Raw genomic sequence first — 22,012 nt, forward strand, 5'->3', positions numbered from 1 at the left:
GCTAAATTATACGGATAACTCGATTACGCAAATATTTTTCTTAGGCAAATGAGAGAGAGAGAGAGAGAGAGAGAGAGAGAGAGAGAGAGAGAGAGAGAGAGAGAGAGAGAGAGAGAGATTCTATGCATCAGATAGACGGCGCAGTATATCACGCGTATTGAAAGAATTCATTTCAAGGCTGACTCTGAGCAGCTGAAGTAAATACTGGATTAAGAGCACTGCTTAAAATTACCCCCAAGGTTCCCAATCGCCTTCATCAAAATGGTCACCTCTGATTACCTATTCAAATCTGACTCTCTTTACAAGGTTGTAGTATGACCTGAAGCACGTGAATAATGACTGTTTACCTCCACAGGCGCTGAGAAGTTCCGGCCGATCGGCAGCTGCGCTTTCGAGAGGCGAAGAAATTCTTCACGAAGGCTACGGGTCTTTCTTCTTCGAGACTGGTCTGAGGAATCCAGCATTCACTGCGAGAGAGGCATTATTCAAGGGAGAGGACGTCATAGAGGTTTTGCCTCTCGTATGGAACAGTGCGCTCTCCTTCTATCTCCGGCACAGTTCGACAACAAGACTTCCGACTTGAGTGACTGTCATTTACGTCACTTGAAAACTAAAGAGGAGAAAGGAAATCTAGTGGCAACATTATATGCGGACTTGTAACTAGGAAGATAGGTAGAATTGCTGGTGAGGAATCTGGATTAATCTTTTTAAACTAAAAGTCGTTCAGGATTTTTCCTTTGGTGTCAGGGCTTTCTGTACACAGCGTTTTCGCTATGTAGGAGAAAGAACCGTTCAAAGGGAAAAAAACAGCCATGAGACTTATTATTTTGTTTATGATATTATATATATGAACACACAAACACATCTATAGATGTGTTTTGTTTGTTTGAAAGTAGAGATAAAACTTATTGTACAATTGACAGATAGGCAAAGTGGAGAGAATGGTAAGACCGATAAAATGTTATCGACATGGAAATGTGTTAGAATTTTTAATCAAGAGAGTAACTGCTCTGGTGTAGCCTACGCATTTCCATTATTATTATCCTTATTATATTATGCTTCCGTGGTCATATATTGTACGTAAAATGAGAAGCCAGGAAAAGAAAGTAGTTGTATGTAACAAAATTGGAATCGGAGAATGGATTGTGACAGGTATGTTTAACGGCTGGTATTTGCAGCTGATACTGTAATGCTGAGTATGAGTGTATGCGTATGTAGTATACATTTTAACATTAGACATGACTTTCTCCAATTTCACACAGAAGTGCGATGAAATGTCGCTTGGCGTCATGCTGAAGTGCGTATTGTGGATCACCATTGTCTACTTGCCAACTGTCTATGGGACGCTCTCTCAAACACCCTCCAAAGACTTAATAGGCTGTAAGTGTACATACGGTTACGCTGCATTCTTTTGTGTGTCTATGTTTTGCCATCGTTATTGTTACTGTTGTTGCTCATTTTGTTGTTACTACTTAATGTTATCTTTGCCACTGATAAGACTTCCATGTCCATTTTTGTAGACAACACTAAAATGAGCAACAGCAGTGAAATGATCTTTTAATGTTTATAAGCACTTTTATGCAAGTCTTCTTCTGCAATGGTAATAAGAAAAACTGAACAACTACTACTACTACTACTACTGCTACTACTACTACTACTACTACTAATAATAATAATAATAATATATACAATAGAAACTTACTTGTAAAAACATATACTTGTAACTGGCAAACTTAAAAAACGACTGCTTACATAAAAGTAAGGTATAAGATGTTGTTTTCAAGGGCCACTGATCGAATCTCGAAAATGAACTTTGTTTGTTTGTTTGTTTGTTTTTTGGTTACTTAGAGGAGAAACGACAAGATGAAACATTGAAAGTGGAAACAGAATTCTTAACATAAACACTTTTCGATTGTGATTCTCAGCGTAACACCATAAGACCGTAGGAATAGCCTCAAGACTTCGTTTTTAAATCCTGACCTCAATATAAAATCCAAATATGACCCTGAATATATTAATCAGATAAGTAACAGCACAGACATAACTTACGCGTGTGAATTCCCACAGTATATCCGAAAAACATAATGATGAAACAAATAAGACTAATCTTTTCCATTTCTCTCCCAGGGACAGGAAAGGGAGGGAAGGCAGAAGGGATAATGGGAGAAGGAAGAGCATGGAGGAATAATTCTCGGCCTATGGTTACCAGGCGGCTCCTTCCCCTCGTCAGCAAACTGGAGGATGTGGCCGTTCCTGTCCTGCAGATGACACATCAGCGAGAGACCGGGTATGTCCGCCATGTAGCTCTAATTAATGATATGGAAAATACGGAATATTGCAGCTAAAAGCGTCAGTTTGTGCATGGCACTGTTTACAAGTAACACATAAAAATGCACCTTGAAATAATTGCTTACGGATATCACTCACAAATGTTTAAAACACATACAGAACAACCCTAGTTCGGGGAGAAGGCTTGAAATATAAAAAATATTACGAGTGACATATACATATGTGTATAACTGAATCACGAAAGTTGGAACGTGGTAAATGCATAAATACAGGTATAAGCCCCGAAGGAAAGTGAAACACTGGGGTAGCTGCAAGATCTTTCGACTCAACGTCCTTTACTGAAGGACGTTGAGTCGAAAGATCTTGTAGCTACTCCAGTGTTTCACTTTCCTTTGTGGCTTATACACGTACGTATGTATGTATGTACATACAGTATATATATACTTATATATTATTAGATATAGATTATATATATATATAAATATTATATTATTATTTATATATATTATATATATATATGTATATATATATAATATATAAATATATCTATATATATATATATATATATATATATATATTATATATATATGTATTATATATGCTTAAAAATCACAGTAGATGCACGTGACTTCATTAAACAAGCGAACAACACAGGAAAATGATAGGCAGAAATCCAAGAGCTTTCGTCTTTACTAAGACATTGGCAAGGAACGATTTTTAGATTTTTACAGTTGTTGCTATATCTTAAAGTCGGAGTAAGGGCAAATAAGTTCTGTATTCATAACTATATGTTTTCTTCGGTAAACAAAATGTTGGCTGTTGCCTTTTAACTTGCTGATTGAGCAGAGTCACCTTGTTAGCTTAATATTGAAGAGACTAGTTTTCAATTCTTCCTTTTGGGAAATTTGAATGATAAGGAAAACGTAAGTTTTAGAAGCAGTTTGAACATAAACCTTTTATTTGACCAAAATTTAATATGACATCAATAATAATAATAATAATAATAATAATAATAATAATAATAAATAATAATAATCATAATAATAATAATAATAATAAATAATAAATAAGTTAAAAAATAATAAAAAACTGGGCACCGAATATTTTTTGGTAAGAACTGTAACAAACTCTCAAGTTTTTTGGGGAAAGCTTTTTCTTTTTCAGATATTATGGACTGACTATAAACTAAAAAAATTTCAGACATTAAGAATTATATCCAGTGTTGACCATCAAACGGCAAGTCCGCCTTCTTGATGAAAAGATTATCTTCGGCAATAATAATTTTTTGGGCCTGGGGAAGATGTGAGTAGAGAATGGGTCACTACAGAAGTAGTTTTTTTTTGTCATTAGTTACAAACTCATATAAATCATTTAACGGAGAAATTAACCTACTGTTCATGCTGCAGTCATCATAAAAATTGAATGCAGCGGCGTTGAATCTGTCCAAGAAAACGTAGTACTACCTTTCTTGTGTCCAGAGATACATTCTACCACAAAGCCTATTTCCGAACGTAGAAAGATCGCGTATTTTCTGATCGGGAACAGTGCCATTGCAATATACTGTTGGGATGATGACCACAACAAGGGCTTCAGTAACAGTAGGTCATTTTATAAAAGTAATAATACTGACAGATTAGAAGTCGGAGTAGCGTTAATTCCGCACCACAATCCGTGCCGAGAAATTATTCGTTAATAAAAAAGGAAAAATTGTCATCAGAAAAACCGATGCCAACCGAGTTCCCCTTCTGTAATAACTAATTAAATAATACCCCAAAACATTTCTTTGCTTACTTTTTCCATTCTTTCACAAGTAAGAAATTAGAGTTTGTTGTTGTTATTACCAACACGTCTTCATTATTTATTTTATTTTATGGGTGGTTTTATCCAGGGCATTAAAAAATATATTCTTGTCGATGAGTAGTATCAATAAAATAAAAAAAAATTCCTGTTTCACTTATAAACGAGAACATTACAACTAACCCAAAAAACGTATACTGGTCCTCCCTACTCGAATGAGAATCATCACCAAAGAAAAAATGACTGGCATCCTACTTATATCATCACACAATCACTATCATAATGTAGGTGTTATCATTAGTCCCATCATCATTAACCCCATGAATATCATCGCCCCGCCGTTTTCAACCTAATTCTTTTTTCTTCTTCTTGTCGTATGTTTTATTTCTCTTGAACCACAAACAGGACTCCGCTGATCATCCGGGTAGCAGCCGAAGAATGGGTCCCTCACATAGCTGTCACAGAAGATGCCAACGGGAAAATCACGATCAGCGGGCCCATGGCCAACCTGCTGAACGCCCTGGCTAAATCGCTCAACTTCCAGTAAGTAAATTAGGGGCTTGAGCGAGAATAGAACGAAGCCAGGTATCCGTCAGAGAGTGAGGGAGAGTCAAAATAAAACATTTAATCAAAGGAACGACAAAGCCAATCTTTCTATTGGGACTTTTCTTTCTGTTGTAACCACTTTACGGCCGAGTAAGCAATGACGTTAAAAGCTTCCAAAGTGTTGACAAAGTAAACCATATTCTCAGATGAACGACTTACTGCCAAGGTTGAATTCGTGTAACTCGCAAGAACACCCACTTTTAATATACTGAAGACAACTTCACCAGTAACTAGAGGATGGCACAAGTTCTTACGCCAATAACTATAAAAAAAATTATAAAAATTATCAAAATCGGCAATTTGCAAATTTGTCAGAATCAGCAGTTGCGCTGATTGACGAACATGCATCCAGTATGGATTTTGTCCCAGTTTAGACGAATGACAGCATAAATAAAGGCGATGCTACTAAGTACCTAAATGAAGGATCTAAAGAAAACTGAAATCACCATAAAAGGCCTCAATAAACAACCAAAACCATTTCGTATGTGAAAGACGACGGTAACCAGCAGTACGATTCCTCATAGTCTCCACAATACACCGCTCCCCCTACACCATCTCCAACCATCTCTCCTCCCGCGCGATGTTAATGTGTAATTTACAAAGAATTTATAAGAATGTGAAAATTACTTTTCCATTAACAATAATTTCATTTAATAACTTTTAACCTAAACAAAAAACATTAGCATTCTTGATAGAGTGAAGATTAAAAGAGATGAGTCATAAATATCATGTAATAAAATGCTCTAATAAAGATAATTTGAAAACAGTTTCCACCTGAATACATCCAGGTAGTTGCATCTAATAAACTATTCATTTACCCTTTACATAAAATAAAGAACAGTAGCATAAATCTTCCATTCCGAATTCATTATAAATACATAAACCTGAATTATAACAAATTTATACTACAGACATCTGGATTTTTAAGAAGTATGGTGCTTAATATTTTAAGAAAAAATCTACTAAATGCCTCCAATACCATTAACTCGCTTCTTAACTCGCATAGCATGGTAAAAAAAACTCTTCAAATTTAGTTTCAGATTACATTAAAATTAAATATCCAAATTTAGTGTCTGATCACATTAAAATTAAATATTGTAAGGATGCAGTAAAAAACGGCTTAAATTTCCTTCAGGTATGTCCTGGTTCGGCCACCTGACGGGGCATGGGGCATTCCTTCGCCTTCAGGGGACTGGAACGGAATGATAGGAATGGTCAAGAGAAACGTAAGTTGTGTAGTATCTTTTGGTTCGTTCCTAAAATCAGCAGGCTTAGAAAAAATATTAGAGCGAATTGCAGTTCGAGTAAATTTCAGTTCAATCACTGAATTTCAGTTCACTGACAATGAATTTCTGAGTTTTGAAGATATAATTTCCTGGATTTTGCTGAAATACAAAGACAGACGATAGTGAGGAGACTTGCAGATATGGTCTTATGAATAAGTTTCATAGCAAAGTTACCGTAGCCCTAAACAGTTCTTGTCTTTGTACCAAAATAGAAACGGGGCCACTATAATCAGGTCTCTAATCTCGCTTCTACAATATACTGTCTCTAAATGTATTGTTTCCAGCTTCTGGATTAACTTAATAAAAAGAAAAAAAAAATACATTTGCAGTCATGAACGTTTGATATGTAACCAATATTTAAATATGAATGAAAGCATGCCATTATCTATACATAAAATTATATTATGAAACCGAGGCGATATCTAAAGTTTAACATAAATTGCAACTGGAAATTTAGTGAAAATGAATGAAGAACAGTTGCATTCAATCTCTGTCTTTGAAACCTGAGAAGAAGTTTGGAAGTGAAAGAGAATAAAATAAATGGCCTGAGAAATTACCGAATGGAAGATGGCCACTGGAAGCTATGACAAAAAATGTAATATGATAACAATGCAAAATGTACATGTACGTATAAATCTCTCTCTCTCTCTCTCTCTCTCTCTCTCTCTCTCATCATCTCTCTCGTCTCTCTCCGTCTCTTCTCTCTCTCTCTCTAGGAGGCTGACCTTGCCCTTGGACCGTTCGGTCTGACGTACTCAAGGTCACGGGTGGTTGACTTCTCGTCTCCTATTCTCATTGACTACTACAGGATTTTGGTCAAGCGTCCCACATCAGAGCCTGATCCTTGGGGATTCCTACGTCCTTTTAGGTACGTCGAGAGAGAGAGAGAGAGAGAGAGAGAGAGAGAGAGAGAGAGAGAGAGAGAGAGAGAGAGAGAGAGAGAGAGAGAGAGAGAGAGAGAGAGAGAGAGAGATAGTTAATGACGTTATTCTAAGAGGCAGACAGTTCAGATTGTTTTAGTTGTGTGTGTGTGGGAATGATGCAACGATTCAACGTCAGTGAGAAATTATTTCTAAAATCTCCTAAACTCAGCTTTTAAAAAAATGTCACTATCCTACAAAATGGTGTAGTTTCGAGCCTACGCTTATTTGGCCGACTTGTCATAATCATTCTTATTCAATAAAATTCAGCCCGTTTAACACATCAACTCCTAAAACCGAAATCTAGCGAACACATGAATGAAGCAACAACGAATCTTGTCACAGACCTGAAAACACATTCCTATTTCAGCGTGGACGTCTGGATAGGTATAGCGCTGGGCCTATGTGTATCAAGCTTGCTGGTTTACGTAACTATGTACAGCTGGACGACCAAGGCGAAAGAAGCAGGGATATTAGGAAACATCAAACTGTTTTTAGGGCAATTATTTGAACTGAACGCATCTCTTCTAGCCCAACGTAAGAGTCTTTTGTCCCATTTTCAAAAATATTATGGAAATGACAGAAAAACTAACAAAGACAGCTCATAATTCTTCTACAAAACTGGCTATACGTTGCAGTTTCAGTTATATGAGGGATAAGATCGCTCATAGCAATCAAAGGTCTTTACATATCTTTCCTGCGTGATTATAAACTTATTTCTGTTTGTGTTTAAATGGAGACGTCTGTTTCATATTGGCGTTTATTCAAGGCAACGTTTCAGGGACCAGCCCCATTTTCAAGCTGAAAATTACTATAATAAAATAAAATTAAAAATAATTACTTATCTAAAAAACAAAAACACACAATTACAATATACAATGCGAATTAAAAAAACACCAACGAAACTCAAGTACAGTCATACCCCTACATACGAAAGTCCCTACGTACGAAAAATCCAGGTTACGAAGGCAAAGACGAAGATTTTTTTGCTTCTGTGTATGAAAATAATTCAGGTTGCAAAAGGGTAAAGTCCCAGATTCACCCGGGCTGTCGAGAACAATTTTAAACTTGCACGCCGCCAACTCGGTAGACTCGCCACCATCCTCCCGCTCTCCCATTGGTTCATGATGCTAGTCACCGGCGTAAGATCCTGCTCTCCTATTGGTCTGCATCTGTCCCATCATGCCTCTATGTAAAGGCGTTCCTTAACCATTTTTTGCGGCAGCATTATTGTAACTCGTGGAATTCATTCGTTCACATAGATTTCGTTTGTTAATGTAAATTCATGTTAGTGATTTCGCTTTCGTTGTACTGCAAGTTACTTTATCGTGTTGTGTGTGAACTTAATTACTTACATTATTAGCCATGGGTCCCAAGAATGTTGCTGAAGTTCACGGAAAGAAGAGCATGCTTTCTATGGAGACAAAGATGGAGATAATCAAGAAGTGTTAATGTTTTCTGCCATTTGTTAATGTGTTTCGTAAAGTTTAGTGTTAATGTTTTCTGCCATTTTTTAATGTGTTTCGTAAAGTTAAGTGTTCATGTTTTCTGCCATTTGTCCTCCTCCTCTGTCGCCACTTTCGGACATCGCCTCACTAGAAAGGTAAGGTTCCACATTTTACTACATACATACGTACATATACCTACAGTATTCTCGTACCCTGTACTCTAATACACTTTATTTACAGGTACAGTCATGGTTAGGTTAGGTATTGAATGGTCCAAACTGTTGTATTTCTTTGTTTATTGGTCAATTTAGCTTTATTATCAAATTTACTGTGGTGTTTTTGTAGGGCTTGGGACGAATTAGGCAATTTACATGTAAAACGTAGTCCTAGATATGAAAAATTCAAGTTACGAAGGCCGCTTTGGAGCAGATTGATTTCGTAACCTGAGGCACTACTGTACCATTTCCTTGAGTTTCGTTGGTGTTCTTTTAATTTGATTTACATCTTGTAACTGTATGTTTTTTAGAGGAGTAATTATTTTAATTTTATCTTATTATTGTAATTTTCAGCATGAAAATGGGCTGGTCTCTGAAACGTTGCCTTGAATAAACGCCAATATGAAACAGACGTCTCCATTTAAACCCTTACCACTATGTATCCCATCTGAGGCTTCCCCTTCAGTTTATATATATATATATGTGTTATATATATATATATATATATATATATATATATATATATATATATATATATATATATATACATATATATATATATATATATATATATATATATATATATATATATATACACACACATATGTATGTGAGAGTTATGTGTGTTTGTGTATTTGTATGCAGATGTAATAATATATATATATATATATATATATATATATATATATATATATATATTATAAAGATGATAGATAGATAGATAGATAGATGATAGATAGATAGATAATCTTATGTCCTATATTCACAGCCATAACATATATATCGCCAAGAGACAGCGCTCGCATGGCAGTGTGTTTGTGGCTATTCGTGGTTCTGATCGTCAGCCGAGTATTTGGCTCCTCCCTGACCTCACTTCTGGCTGTAAGGAACGTTCCAATTAAATACGACTACCTGAGGCAAGTCATTGACGACCCCAAGATGCAGCTCATCTTCGAGAAGGCCACAGCTTTGGTGGAGCATATGTCTGTAAGTTCTGGAAGTGGCTCTCTCTCTCTCGCTCTCTTCTCTCCTCGTCTCTCTCTCTCTCTCTCTCTCTATCTCTCCTCTCTCCTCTCTCTCTTCTCTCTCTCTCGCTATATATTATATATATATATATATATATATATATATATATATATATATATATATATATATATATATATATATTAAAAAAAGGCAGGTGCTGGAAAACAAGCAGATTCCATGAGTAGTTTAATCCTAGTTTCATGACCCTTAGTCACATCATCAGGGACATCTATAAGTAAAATTATCAGATATTAGCGTGCTGTCAAACCATTAAGAAAATGCATAAAAACATATACACTAAATGATATTGTAATGATACAATAAAGTTTGTTCATACTTACCTGGCAGATATGTATATAGCTGTATTCTCCGAAGTCCGACAGAATTTCAAAACCTACGACACACGCAGTGGTCGGCCAGGTGGTTAGTACCCATTCCCACCGCTGGGAGGCGGGTATCAGGAACCATTCCCATCTTCTATTCAGATTTTCTATTCCCACTGTCTCCTGAGGGGAGGTGAGTGGGTACTTTGAATATATATATCTGCCAGGTAAGTATGAACAAACTTTATTGTATCATTACAATATCATTTTGTTCATGAAACTTACCTGTCAGATATATATATATATAGCTGAATCCCACCTTTGGAGGTAGGGAGAGACAGAATAGGATTTTAAGAAACATATACATGCAGATGATTGACATCTTGGTTCCATACCTGTTAGCATAGCTGACTTCGTGATTACTGTCACCCAAGTCGGCTTTTGCTTTACTAGAGTCTCCAGCAAGGTCACAGTGACCTGTATAGCTGGTGAGTTCTAGATGAACTGTCAACGGGAGCGTGACCACAATGTGACTAGACCATATTGACCATACTATGAGGGCTAAGAAGTAATATATATCACCACCTGACCAACCTAGCCAAAGTTAAGGATGTTTAACTAAAGCTTACGAATTGAGAAGTCCGCCACTGGCGGCAACCCAACAAGTATAATTAACAGCTCTTCCTAACCATTTTCTACAGGATAGGATGAGTGGTACTTCTTGCCCCCAAGATTGTGTCTGCGGACACGTATGGCTCTAGCGAGCAGCAGATCTCATATGTCGTATTCACATCTCGCAGGTAGTGTGAAGCGAACACAGAGTTGCTTCGCTACAACGTGGCACTCAGGATGTTACTGAGTGCCATGCTCTATTGAAATGCCTCTGAGGCCGCGCCCTCACCTCGTGAGCATTTAATTTAAAAGATTTCAAATCCTTGTCCAAACATGACGAATGAGCCTCTTTGTAAGAGCTCTTTAAAAAGAACACCAGGGCATTCTTTGACATGGGCAAGTCTGGTCTTTTTACGGAACACCGCAGATTGTCCGAAGGACCTCGACTTTCCTTAGTTTTATGTATATAAAATTTGAGAGCCCTGACAGGGCACAGGACTCTCCCTGGATCTTGCCCAATAATTTATGCCATCCCCTTGAGCTCCAAGTTTCTGGGCCAAGGGTTAGACGGGTTTCCATTCTTAGTCAAGAATGAAGGGCTTAAAGAACACACCGCATATACCTTCTAAAGCCAATATGTCCGCTGATGGCTTAAACCTCACTAACCCTCTTTGCCGTAGCTATAGCGGCTAGATATAATAATAAGCCTTTCTGTTCACGTGCTTCAAGTTCGCAGAAAGGAGAGGTTCGAAAGGCTTCGACATCGGGAACTTCCAGACTACGTCTAAGTCCCATGTCGGAAGCCTTAAAATATACAGTTTCGAGATTTCAACAGACCTCAAAGACGTGACGGGTTCAACAGATACAAATCTCTTAGTCTAAAGGTCATCGACAACATACATCTGTATCCTTTAAAAGACGGGACTGCCAGCTTATCCACATTCCTCAGACGGAAAGGGAAGACGGCAATCTAATCCACAGAGGCCGAGGTGGAGGAAAAGCCATTCTTCCTGCACCATCTTCAAAAACGGCCCACTCCGGTTGGTACACTGCAAGATAGGAAGGTCTTCTTTGCCCTGGCAATAGCACTTGCTTGCCACTAGTCCTGAAAAGCCTCTCGCTCCGATCGACTTCTATAGTCTGAACGGAGGCAGACTCTGAGCGAAGAGGTTTTGTGGTACCTCTCGAAGTGGGGCTGTTAGAGTAGAGTGACTCTCTTGTGAAGGGTCCTTGGAAAGTGCGCTAGGAAGGACGTGACCTCTGTGAATCCAGTCTCTCGAAGGCCAACATGGGGCAATCAGCGTCATGCTCGCTCCCCCTGACGCCATATTACTTCTCATAAGCGTTTGAATGGGGGAAAGAGACTAAACATCCATCCTCGTTCAATCCCATAGGATGGCGTATACTGCTACTGCTCCTGGAACGAGAATAAGGGAGCAGTCTAGAGGAAGCCTCTTCGTCTGATCATCTTCTTCTTCAGGTTATCCAGGGAGGACAATACTTGGAAGTAGAGCTGGCAGGGCGGGGAGCAAGCGATGTCTTCCGTTATACATATGTAATTCGAGGTGAACAATGAACAAGTGCACAATTGCACACTTACGAATAGGAGATATTTTAGAAGACAAACTCCGATGTCTGAAGAAATCATTCCGCATTATCGCAGAGATGCGATGCAGCAAGAGACTAGGCTACAGACTTCTGTTACCGTGTGATAAACAGAAAGATGACAGAGTCCAAGAAATATCTCTGTTTGAAAATTCTCGCAATGCTCCAAGGCGATACAGTAGAGATGGTCATTCATGTATACAAGAATCCCCGTCAATCAGAGACCTAAGTCTGTGATTGTTGGGCAGATATACGGTTCGGTAGTCAATCATTGTAGGGGAGAGAGACATAAACCGACTGTGCATCTCGGAGACCCAGCTGATACTGGGCTGCGTCGGCAGTCCAATACACAGTTAGCCCTCGCTCACTCCTCATCCTGAGTTGCGAGGTAATCCATTCCAATAAGGAATGCGTTCGGCTAGAACCACCGAGAGTAAAAAAAAAAAAAAAAAAAAAAAAATGTTCGAGCAATTGTATTTAAACGAAACGGATTTTGGTAAATACAAAAGCTGAGGTGATGCTGTCGTAACAATACCATAAGTATCCCAAAATCGAGACTGGTAACTCCTGGGAGGTTGCAGGCAGTCCCGAGTTGCAGTTCAATAAGATACTATTCGTCTCGGTCACAATCCGTAGAGATAACTACGGTATGTGCCTAAACCCCGGACAGTTCAACTGATTAACAAAATCATGTCGCGAGGGTAATATACGTAGTATATTTATAGGTTCCTTACAAAGACCTTCATCCTAAAATCTTTCCCATTCGAGGAATGAGAATAAGGATTGGAAGCCGATTCAACCCTGCGAAGGGATACGTCACAGGACCGAGAAAATGTTTCTCGATACTTCATGAGATATGCGAGAGCTGTGGAATTGTCCGAGTTGATCTGGACTACTAGGTAAACCACTCTTTGCTAAAAGAACTGGAGAGCCAACCGAATTGCTTCCAATTCTATGAGATTATGAGCCAGGACATCTGTACCCTTCTCCAGATGCCTGGCACAGTCTCGCTATCCCCTTAGGTGATCCTTGACTTTGAAAGATGTTCAGAATCATATCTAGATCTTCGATGCTATTTCAGTTTTCCGGCAGGAAAAACTGGAGAGGTCTGAATTGCAGTCTATTCAGGGAAACAAACTTCTCCAGCAAGGAAATGGTCCCCAGCAGACTCATTCATTCCCTCACCGAGCATGTTTCCTTCCCTAATAAGGCTGCGCTTTGCTTAAGCAGGTGTGCATTATTATAGTGCTATGCCGCGGTAGACTCGTACAGAATTCCATTTTCATCACAGTCTGCAGCATCAGGAGACCTCGTAGCTCGTCCCAGGCATCCTTGGGCGACACATCCCCCAGGGGCTGGTTCATCAGATCCAAGGCACATTGGGCTCTCTCTGAGACGGGCATGGAGTATATCTCGATGAGCTTTCCGCGAGGTCTTCGTATCTGATTTTTTCCGTCTGTGCGTCTAGCCAAGGGGTGATTTTATTGAACACTTCCTTCAGTAGCATCGTCATAGTGATGTCTGCTTTGGTTTCTTCATCTGTGACTTTGGCTCATGGAAGTGTACGTCGGTCCGCAGGAACCATGACACAGTATTTTGCCGCATAAATGGCGGAAATTTTATTGCCTGAGTAATCGCAGTTTTTGAGGGCAAGAGGGAAATGCAGAGGTTCTGAGAGTCCTCAGGTTGACTTTCTAGTTCAGTGTCTGGCATATCGACTCTCACACCAAAATGCGAATTAAATGCCATTTTTAGTCCGTTAATGGTGTTCAGGGTTCGTCAGGAGTCAAAACTATACACTGTGTGGTTCTGTTAATGACTTTCTGAATACATTTGGTGTGAATCGTAAATGGCCAGACCAAACCGTTTGAACACGCCAGAACATACCTGAGGTGTGATTAGTCCGTTAGTGGCGTGGGTGGTTTTCCGAGTAAGGAGCTTTCAGAAGCCTAGACTTTGTCACCGTATAGTTCCGTTAAAGGGTTCTGAAGGTAAGCAGGGCTACAGTAAGTTCATTAATGGTGAAGCCATAACCACTGTTTAGCGTCACTCCTCAGGTCACCAGTTATGAGGTCACAATGAGACAGAAGTGAGTACTAACTGATTTATTACCTGGGCATGTGGTATACATAGCAGTACGTGGACGGAAATGGAGTGCCCAACCGTCCCTTGCTACCCGCACACAGACAGAGGAGAATTTGTGTTTTTTGGCAGTTAATCAAATAACAATAGCAAAAGACATAATGGACATATATTGATTATTTATCGGTGAAAAGGGCAGGAAATTCTACACACAAATATACAAATGTGGTTCTTGCTGCTTTGCTAGATGAAATACATGATCGTGATTAATGGGTTAACTTAAGTATATCTTAGTTTTACAGACCACTGAGCTGATTAACAGCTCTCCTAGGGCTGGCCCGAAGGATTAGATATTTTTACGTGGCTAGGAACCAATTGGTCACCTAGCAACGAGACCTACAGCTTATTGTGGGATCTGAACCACATTATATCGAGAAATGAATTCCTATCACCAGAAATAAATTCCTCTGATTCTGTGTTTGCCGAGCCGGGAATCGAACTTCAGACCACCGGATTGGTAGCCCAGTGCATAAACCACTTGTCCAACGAGGGACTGTGATTAATAGTTAAAGAAGGTCTTTACAACAATCTTAACTGAGAGTGAATAAGACTTCTTTCACTTCTTCATTACTTGCTTGTACATGAAAAACCCCAAGTTGTTTTATTCATTGTTCGCATGAGAACAGCCTTTTATCGTTTCAATTATCCACAGTTTGTTTGTAAAAATTTCTTCTTTAAAAACTTTGACAGAAAGTGGAGAGCGGGATATACAAAGAGCTGGCCGACGTTGGGAAAGTCGGACGCTCACATTTCCTTGCGTCGTCGAAACTGTACGACGCCGCCTACACAGACGTGCGTCGTAAGCAGTACGCTCTCCTGGTCGAGGACGTCACCTGCAGGAAGGTCTACTCCGATGATTTTACAAGAGGCGGTGAGGATGATTCTCTCTCTCTCATTAGGATGTCTTGTTTAGTTCACGATTTTCGGGAAACATTATTTAAATGGTTAAGTTAATTGGCAAGATCACCCCATCTTTATTATACTATCTTCATTTTCTATGGGCCTGAAAATGCAATTAATACTCATATTTACATTTCCTTACCTAATTTCATTTAAGTCTTCACAAAATCATGGATCTGTTTCTAACTTGTTTATGTACTTGCATGCACACACACACACACACACACACACACACACACACACACACACACACACAGAGGCACAAATGATTAAGCCTGTAAGAGGGAAAAATTTCATGTCATGGACACTATAACAACGAATCAATATTCATATGATTTTTTAAAATATTTCTGATTTCTCAGGTACCTGTGACTTCTACATTGGAAAGGAGAAATACTGGCCCTTAATATTCTGCATGATTGGCAAGAAAGGGTATCCTCTAATGAAAGCCATCAATGAGAAGTAAGCTGCAAATCATTTTGTTCTTAAATAAAGCTAGAGTTATGGGGTACAAGGGTGAATGATAGTGTGCATACGTTCATAGAAAAATAGAGTAAAAACCAAAATGAATTGGCGAAGAGACTTGGTGGGTATTTGTGTTGGTAGGGGGATTGATGTACTGGAAGACAGAAACTGAGGTTTAATAATACCTTAGTTTTCATTAGATACTGTGTAGATTAAATTCAGGCACAAGTTTACCTTAATACGGGAAAACGCCAAAGAAGGCCCAAATTTTTATAGTTTTCTGCAACTTTATCAATTAGCAATTTCTGGGTTTTCCTCTGCTACTGCATAAACATACAAGGAGCCATGTTTAAAATCCTACCGTAACTTCTAAATTTTCTTTACAGGCAAAAAACCACCTCAGCATCCCAGTGTTTATTCTGTTATCCTTTTTACAACCAACAAGCATCTATTTTCTCTTCCCCAAATACAGAGTAGAATGCCTCTCAGCACTTTCCACGCTTGCTTGTTTCTTGCAAATTCGGTTGCCACACTTCACTTCCATAAAACAAAAGTAACTCGATAATTCCTACTGACTTTCAAGTTTTTGCATCTCTTGAATTCTTCCACTGCCATTTCTTTGCCCCCTTCTCGATAATTCTTCTGGATCTTTTCAACTCTACCATTCTTCATGATAGTATTGAAAAGTCACCTTGTTTCTTCCATTGTTTCTATCATCAGATTATTATCACGCCCGTGAATGGCTACTTAACGTAATAGTACATTAAATTTCTTTATAATTCGTGTAAAAATCATTAGATGACATTATACATATGCAGTATCATTATAATAAAGTTTTACTATTCCAAGGATTGTAACCAATACTCACATCATCAATGTGATAAAGAACAAAATAAATTAAGTACAGAATTTAGGGCAAGCACTGGGACCTATTAGGTCATTCAGCGCTGAAATGGATGTTGACAGTAAAAATGTTTGAAAGTGGTAACAGGAGGTAAACCTCCCAGCTACACTATGAATTAATTGCTAGGAGAGGGTGGAATGTACGAGGGATAAAAGATAATATTAACGGAGGTACAGTAAACGGATTGAAGGGGGTTTCAGCTAGGGACCAGAGATGCTGCAAAGAACTTGAAGTAATGCCTTGAATGGGATAAATAAATGTCAGTATACTTGTATTTAACATACTTTCACTTTTATAATCCATATCTGAAAACGTTAGGGTTAGTTAACTATTAAAATGCACAAATATTCTTTTACATCTTGAATTTCTGCCATGATACCTTCATAGGATTGGAAGGATGACCGCTCATGACCTTTACTTCAAATGGTTAGGATACGAATTGCCCAATGCAACAGCTTGCCTGAGAGCCACAACAAGAGTCACAGTCGATGAAGCTTACAATCTCAAAGGTCTCTGGGTAAGTTTTTCATTTCTTCCAAATAAAGTCTGGAGTAATATATATATAATAAATGCTCTACTACCACAGGGATCCATTTCTTCTAAGTAGAATATACAGTGTAATATATATCTAAAACCATAGGGATCCACTTCTTCCGAATAAAATCTAGTGTAATAAATATCTAATAAATGCTCTATCACTGTAGGGATCAATTTCTTCCAAATCTACGGTGTAATATACTGTATATAGCTAATAAATGCTCTACCACCATAGGGATCACCCAATTGTACACAGATTCAGGATTAAGTACAAATGAAAATTTTTTATACAAATTAACAGTGGAATGTTCATGCTATAATTTGTAATAAGTTCTACTACTTTTTAGTAGAATAACTCAAAAATTTCATGGAAGTTTCTTAAATTAATTTTAATCTTTCTTTAACTTACTTTCTGCTATATCACAGGGAATCTTTGTAACATTCGCTGGAGGAATTGTGCTGTCCTGTGTAGCGCTTCTGTGTGAAATACTAGTCGCTGGAGTACCAAAGTAGTATCTGAGAGGAAAAGAAATTACCTTCTGTGGACTTAGGAAAATGAAGCACTTTTATTCACAGCATAGACCAAAGCCATACCCACAAGGATTCGATTATAATTACCAAATACCTCCAAATTTTTCAAATGTTGCTAGAAGGAACATGTTCAGAGACCTTTGAACAACATGCATTACAGGGGATGTGGCCTGTGTCTTAGCTAGAGAAATTAGGCTTCACTACATTTAAGTATATGCTAGCCTAAGAATTATTCATGGTATTACTAGTGTCTATGTAATGAGTGCACTTCAATTAATACATCAAGAAGATAATAAATATCGTTGAATGAACACGATAAAAAGGAATGCTCAACTTAAAGATATAAACTATATGGAGAAGGAGGCCAAAATAAATCTTAAAATAAATATAAAGAGAAAAACAGGAGCCTTACAATCATGAAATAACTAATTAATTAGGTGAAAATACAGATACAAAGTTACAAAGACAGGTGGGAGGGGGCCTGTTTCAATGAACAATTGTATAAACGAAAATGTAAAAATTCAGGGGGCAGGTATGGTGCCTGATCTAAGATATCCCATCTCTCTCTGACCTCTTGCTCGTGAAGATCAATAAAATCATTTACAGCCTTCTGTTGAGCCCGTAAATTATGCCTAAAAATATTTTTTGTGCTCAGAAATTTACATTTGTTTGTTAAACCAATGTCACTATAACGTAATTTCAAACATATTAAAATCAAATTTTAAATACGGTGACATAAACCATATGCTTCTTACAATGTTTAAAAAGACTGGAAATTTGTTAACCTTCCTCAATCTCTTTGCAAGTGTGTTGACAAAATAGATAACTAAACACCTAAAATATTATTGTTTATTTAGAAAACTTTTTAATAGCCGAAAAGCAATGAATTGATGCCAGGCCAAAATAAACAAGTATACCACATAAAGTCCTGTCCATAAATGTAAAATGTATGGACTTCATTACAATGAGTGTACATTAACCTTCAATACTGGTGAGTACAATATCAATGAGTAATCTAAAAATACACTTTTATGCCTGACTTGATATGTGCACAAGCAGAGCCTACATTCAAAATACATACATATATAACTGTATCAACTAAATAATAAATATCTTACCTGCTTTTTATGAGATATAATTCACAACCTGAAGATCTTAAAGGCCTTATAATTCCCTGCATAAAAAAAGGACAAACATTCTCTAGCCAGAAAAGTTGAGTTTCTTTTACTTTCAGTATGTATGTGGACATAATTTACTATAAACCTCAAAGGTCAGTACGTGAAAAAGCAAACTTGCATGAAGATCTGGGTACTTTTTTCCCCTTCTTGCTTATTTAAATGGGTCTAAAACTTTTATTAAATATGCGACTTTCAATTTCTAAATCTTTTAGTGAAAATACCATTTACTCTTTTAGAATATATTATTGTCAAAATGTCTACGATATTTCGTGAAAACAGCATAGTACAGTGGTCCCCCCCGTATTCGCGGGGATGCGTACCAGACCCCACTGCGAATAGTTGGAACCCCTATGAAGATGCTTAAAATGGCCTATTTTGTTAGTTAAAAATCAAGAAAAACCAACTAAAAATGTTTATACCTGTTTTTTTTAATAGTATTATCACAAAAAGTGCATTTTATGATGAAATCGATTATAAAAAATGTTATTTTCATGATAAAATAAATTTTTTAACATACTCACCTGGTAGTTATATATATAGCTTATGTCCCTGACGTCACGGCAGAATTTCAAAACTCGCGGCAATCGCCGATTGTGCGCCCTCTACCCAGGTACCTGGAACCATTCCAACTATTCCTCAGATCTTCCATGCCCATAGTCTCTAGAGGGGAGGAGGGTGGGAATTAAATTATAGATAACTACCAGGTGAGTATGTTCAAAAATTTATTTTATCATGAAAATAACATTTTTAAACATCTAACTCAACTGGTAGTTATATATATAGCTGATTGACACCTTTGGTGGAGGGTCAGAGACAGCTATCATCGTTGGAATTGACATAAGTGTTAATAAAAATCCAACTTACGGTTCATACCTGTTAAGGAAGCTGACTTCAATGATATCCTGCCTCATTATGTCTGCCTTCCTTAAGAGATCCAGCGATCCACCCAGGGGGCTGAACACCTCTCGGAGCTGTCAACCGGTGTAAAACCTCTATGTGACTAGACTCCCTACAATACTCTTGTTCCGGGCGCTACCAAGGAACAAACTGACCACCTGACTAAGAATCAGTGATTGTGGAAGACTGCGTCCAGTCTCCACAAACAACCATAAAAATTCAATAGTTCCAAGGAAAGAAAAAGGGTATTGGGTTATGGGGTTGCAGGGGTAGCCCCTTATCCCACTACTGAATTAGCTGCTACAAACGGCCCCAGCCTGTAGCAGTCTTCATATAGAGTTTGCACTTGCTTCAAGTAGTGCGAGGCAAACACTGATTTGCTTCACCAGAAGGTCGCGTCCAGGATATTCTGAAGGGATCTATTCTGCTTAAAGGCTACAGAGGTTGCTACTGCCCTAACCTCGTGTCTTGACCTTTAGCAGCTTGAGATCCGCCTCAGTACATTGCAAATGGGCTTCCCTTATAAAAAAGGATAGCGCATTCTTTGACATTTGCAGAGAAGGCTTTTTGACTGAACACCAAAGCGCCTCTGAATTGCCATGTAAATGTTTCGTTCTTTCCAGGTAATACCTCAGAGCTCTTACCGGACATAGAACTCTCTAATTCATCACCTGTGATATCCGGCAGATTCGGAATCTCGAACGCTTTGGGCCAGGGCTGAGATGGGCGTTCATTCTTTGCTAGAAATCCCAGCTGTAGAGAGCAGATAGCCTTCCCCTGTCTAAAACCTACAGTTTTGCTGAAGGCATGAATTTCACTGACTCTTTTTGCTGTAGCTAGACTAACTAGGAAAAGTCTTCATGGTGAGGTCCTTCAATGATGTTTCATGTAAAGGCTCGAACCTATCACTCATGAGAAACTTCAGGACTACGTCCAGATTCCAAGCTGGCAAGGACTGTAGTCTCTCCTTAGTAGTCTCAAAGGATCTGAGAAGGTCTTGGAGATCTTTATTATCAGACAAGTCTAAGTTCCTGTGTTTGAAGACAGCTGCCAACATGGTCGAGGTCGAAAAGTTACGACTACTCTTAAGGTACAGAAGAAAGTCAGCTATCTGAGTCACAGAGGTACTGGAAGAGGAAACAGAGTTGTCTTTGCACCATCCTCTAAATGTCTCCCACTTGGATTGGTATACCTTAATGGTGGAAGACCTCCTTGCTCTTGCGATGGCTCTAGCTGCCTCCTTCGAAAACCCTCTAGCTCTTGTGAGTTTTTTGATAGTCTGAAGGTAGTTAGTTGAAGAGCTTGGAGGTTTTGGTGATACCTTTCCAAGTGGGGCTGTTTGAGTAGATCTACTCTCAAAGGAAGACTTGTGGGGGTGTCCACCATCCATTCCAGTACCTCTGTGAACCATTCTCTTGTCGGCCAGAACGGTACCACTAGAGTCATTCTGGTGCCCTCGTGAGACACGAACTTTTGTAGCACTTTGTGTACTATTTTGAATGGAGGGAAAGCGTAAACATCCAGGTGCGACCAGTCCATGAGGAACGCATCTATGTAAGTTGCATCGGGATCTGGTACGGGAGAACAGTAAGTCTCCAGCCTCTTCGTTTGTGCTGTGGCGAAGAGGTCTATGCATGGACGACCCCAAATCTGCCACAAGTCCTTGCAGGCCTCCAAGACTTGATCTTTCCTGCTCAGGATGTCTGCCTTGACATTCCTTTCCCCTTGAATAAAACGTGTTACTAGGGTCACGTTTTTCTCTTTCACCCAGAGAAGGAGTTCTCTTGACATCTCGTACAGGGACTTGGAGTGGGTTCCGCCTTGCTTGTTGATGTAGGCCAATGCCGTTGTGTTGTCGGAGTTGACCTGCACAACTTTGTTCTGGACTGAGCTTTTGAACTCCTTGAGAGCCAGAAAGACTGCAGTCAGTTCCTTTTGGTTTATGTGGAACCTCTCTTGTCCTCTGGTCCAGGAGCCCGAGACCTCCAACTTTCCCAGTGTTGCTCCCCACCCCGAGTTCGAGGCGTCGGAAAACAACACTAGGTCTGGGTTCCTCTGCTTTAGGGAAAGGCCTTCCTGAAGCTTGACGGAGTGTTTCCACCACTGTAGACAGCGTTTCATGGTGTCCGACACGGGAATACACTTTGTCTCCAGTTCCTTCCCCTTGTCCCAGTTCTGATTGAGGTGGAATTGAAGTGGGCGAAGGTTTAGTCTTCCTAAGGAGACAAACTGCTCTAGCTAGGAAAGGGTCCCCAGCAGACTCATCCGTTTCCTTAGGAAGTTCTGCAGCTTTACCAAGGCTTGTTCCGTCCTTGACGCAGACGGAAAAGC

The 22,012-nt window shown here is 38.8% G+C and overlaps 1 protein-coding gene across 1 annotated transcript; it reads left to right on the plus strand.

Moving 5' to 3' along the window:
• The first annotated feature begins 2,133 nt into the window (after positions 1-2,133).
• On the plus strand, positions 2,134-18,775 carry LOC135218721 (probable glutamate receptor). The gene is made up of 10 exons (XM_064255171.1): positions 2,134-2,287; positions 4,492-4,629; positions 5,828-5,918; positions 6,695-6,846; positions 8,587-8,597; positions 9,331-9,548; positions 14,960-15,140; positions 15,532-15,631; positions 16,926-17,055; positions 17,502-18,775. The coding sequence occupies exons 1-10, from the start codon at positions 2,160-2,162 to the stop codon at positions 17,586-17,588; spliced, it is 1,236 nt and encodes a 411-aa protein (XP_064111241.1). The 5' UTR covers positions 2,134-2,159; the 3' UTR covers positions 17,589-18,775.
• The last annotated feature ends 3,237 nt before the right edge of the window (positions 18,776-22,012 follow it).

The sequence above is a fragment of the Macrobrachium nipponense genome, chromosome 1 (genome assembly GCF_015104395.2).
Source record: "Macrobrachium nipponense isolate FS-2020 chromosome 1, ASM1510439v2, whole genome shotgun sequence".
NCBI lineage: Eukaryota > Metazoa > Arthropoda > Malacostraca > Decapoda > Palaemonidae > Macrobrachium > Macrobrachium nipponense.

What these genes read in the sequence shown, in the direction of transcription:
- LOC135218721 (XM_064255171.1), top strand. Translation starts at nt 2,160, where the DNA reads ATGGGAGAAGGAAGAGCATGGAGGAATAATTCTCGGCCTATGGTTACC. An exon ending in CGATGATTTTACAAGAGGCG is followed by an intron (nt 15,141 to 15,531) that starts GTGAGGATGATT and finishes CTGATTTCTCAG; the next exon opens with GTACCTGTGACTTCTACATT. An exon ending in ACAATCTCAAAGGTCTCTGG is followed by an intron (nt 17,056 to 17,501) that starts GTAAGTTTTTCA and finishes GCTATATCACAG; the next exon opens with GGAATCTTTGTAACATTCGC.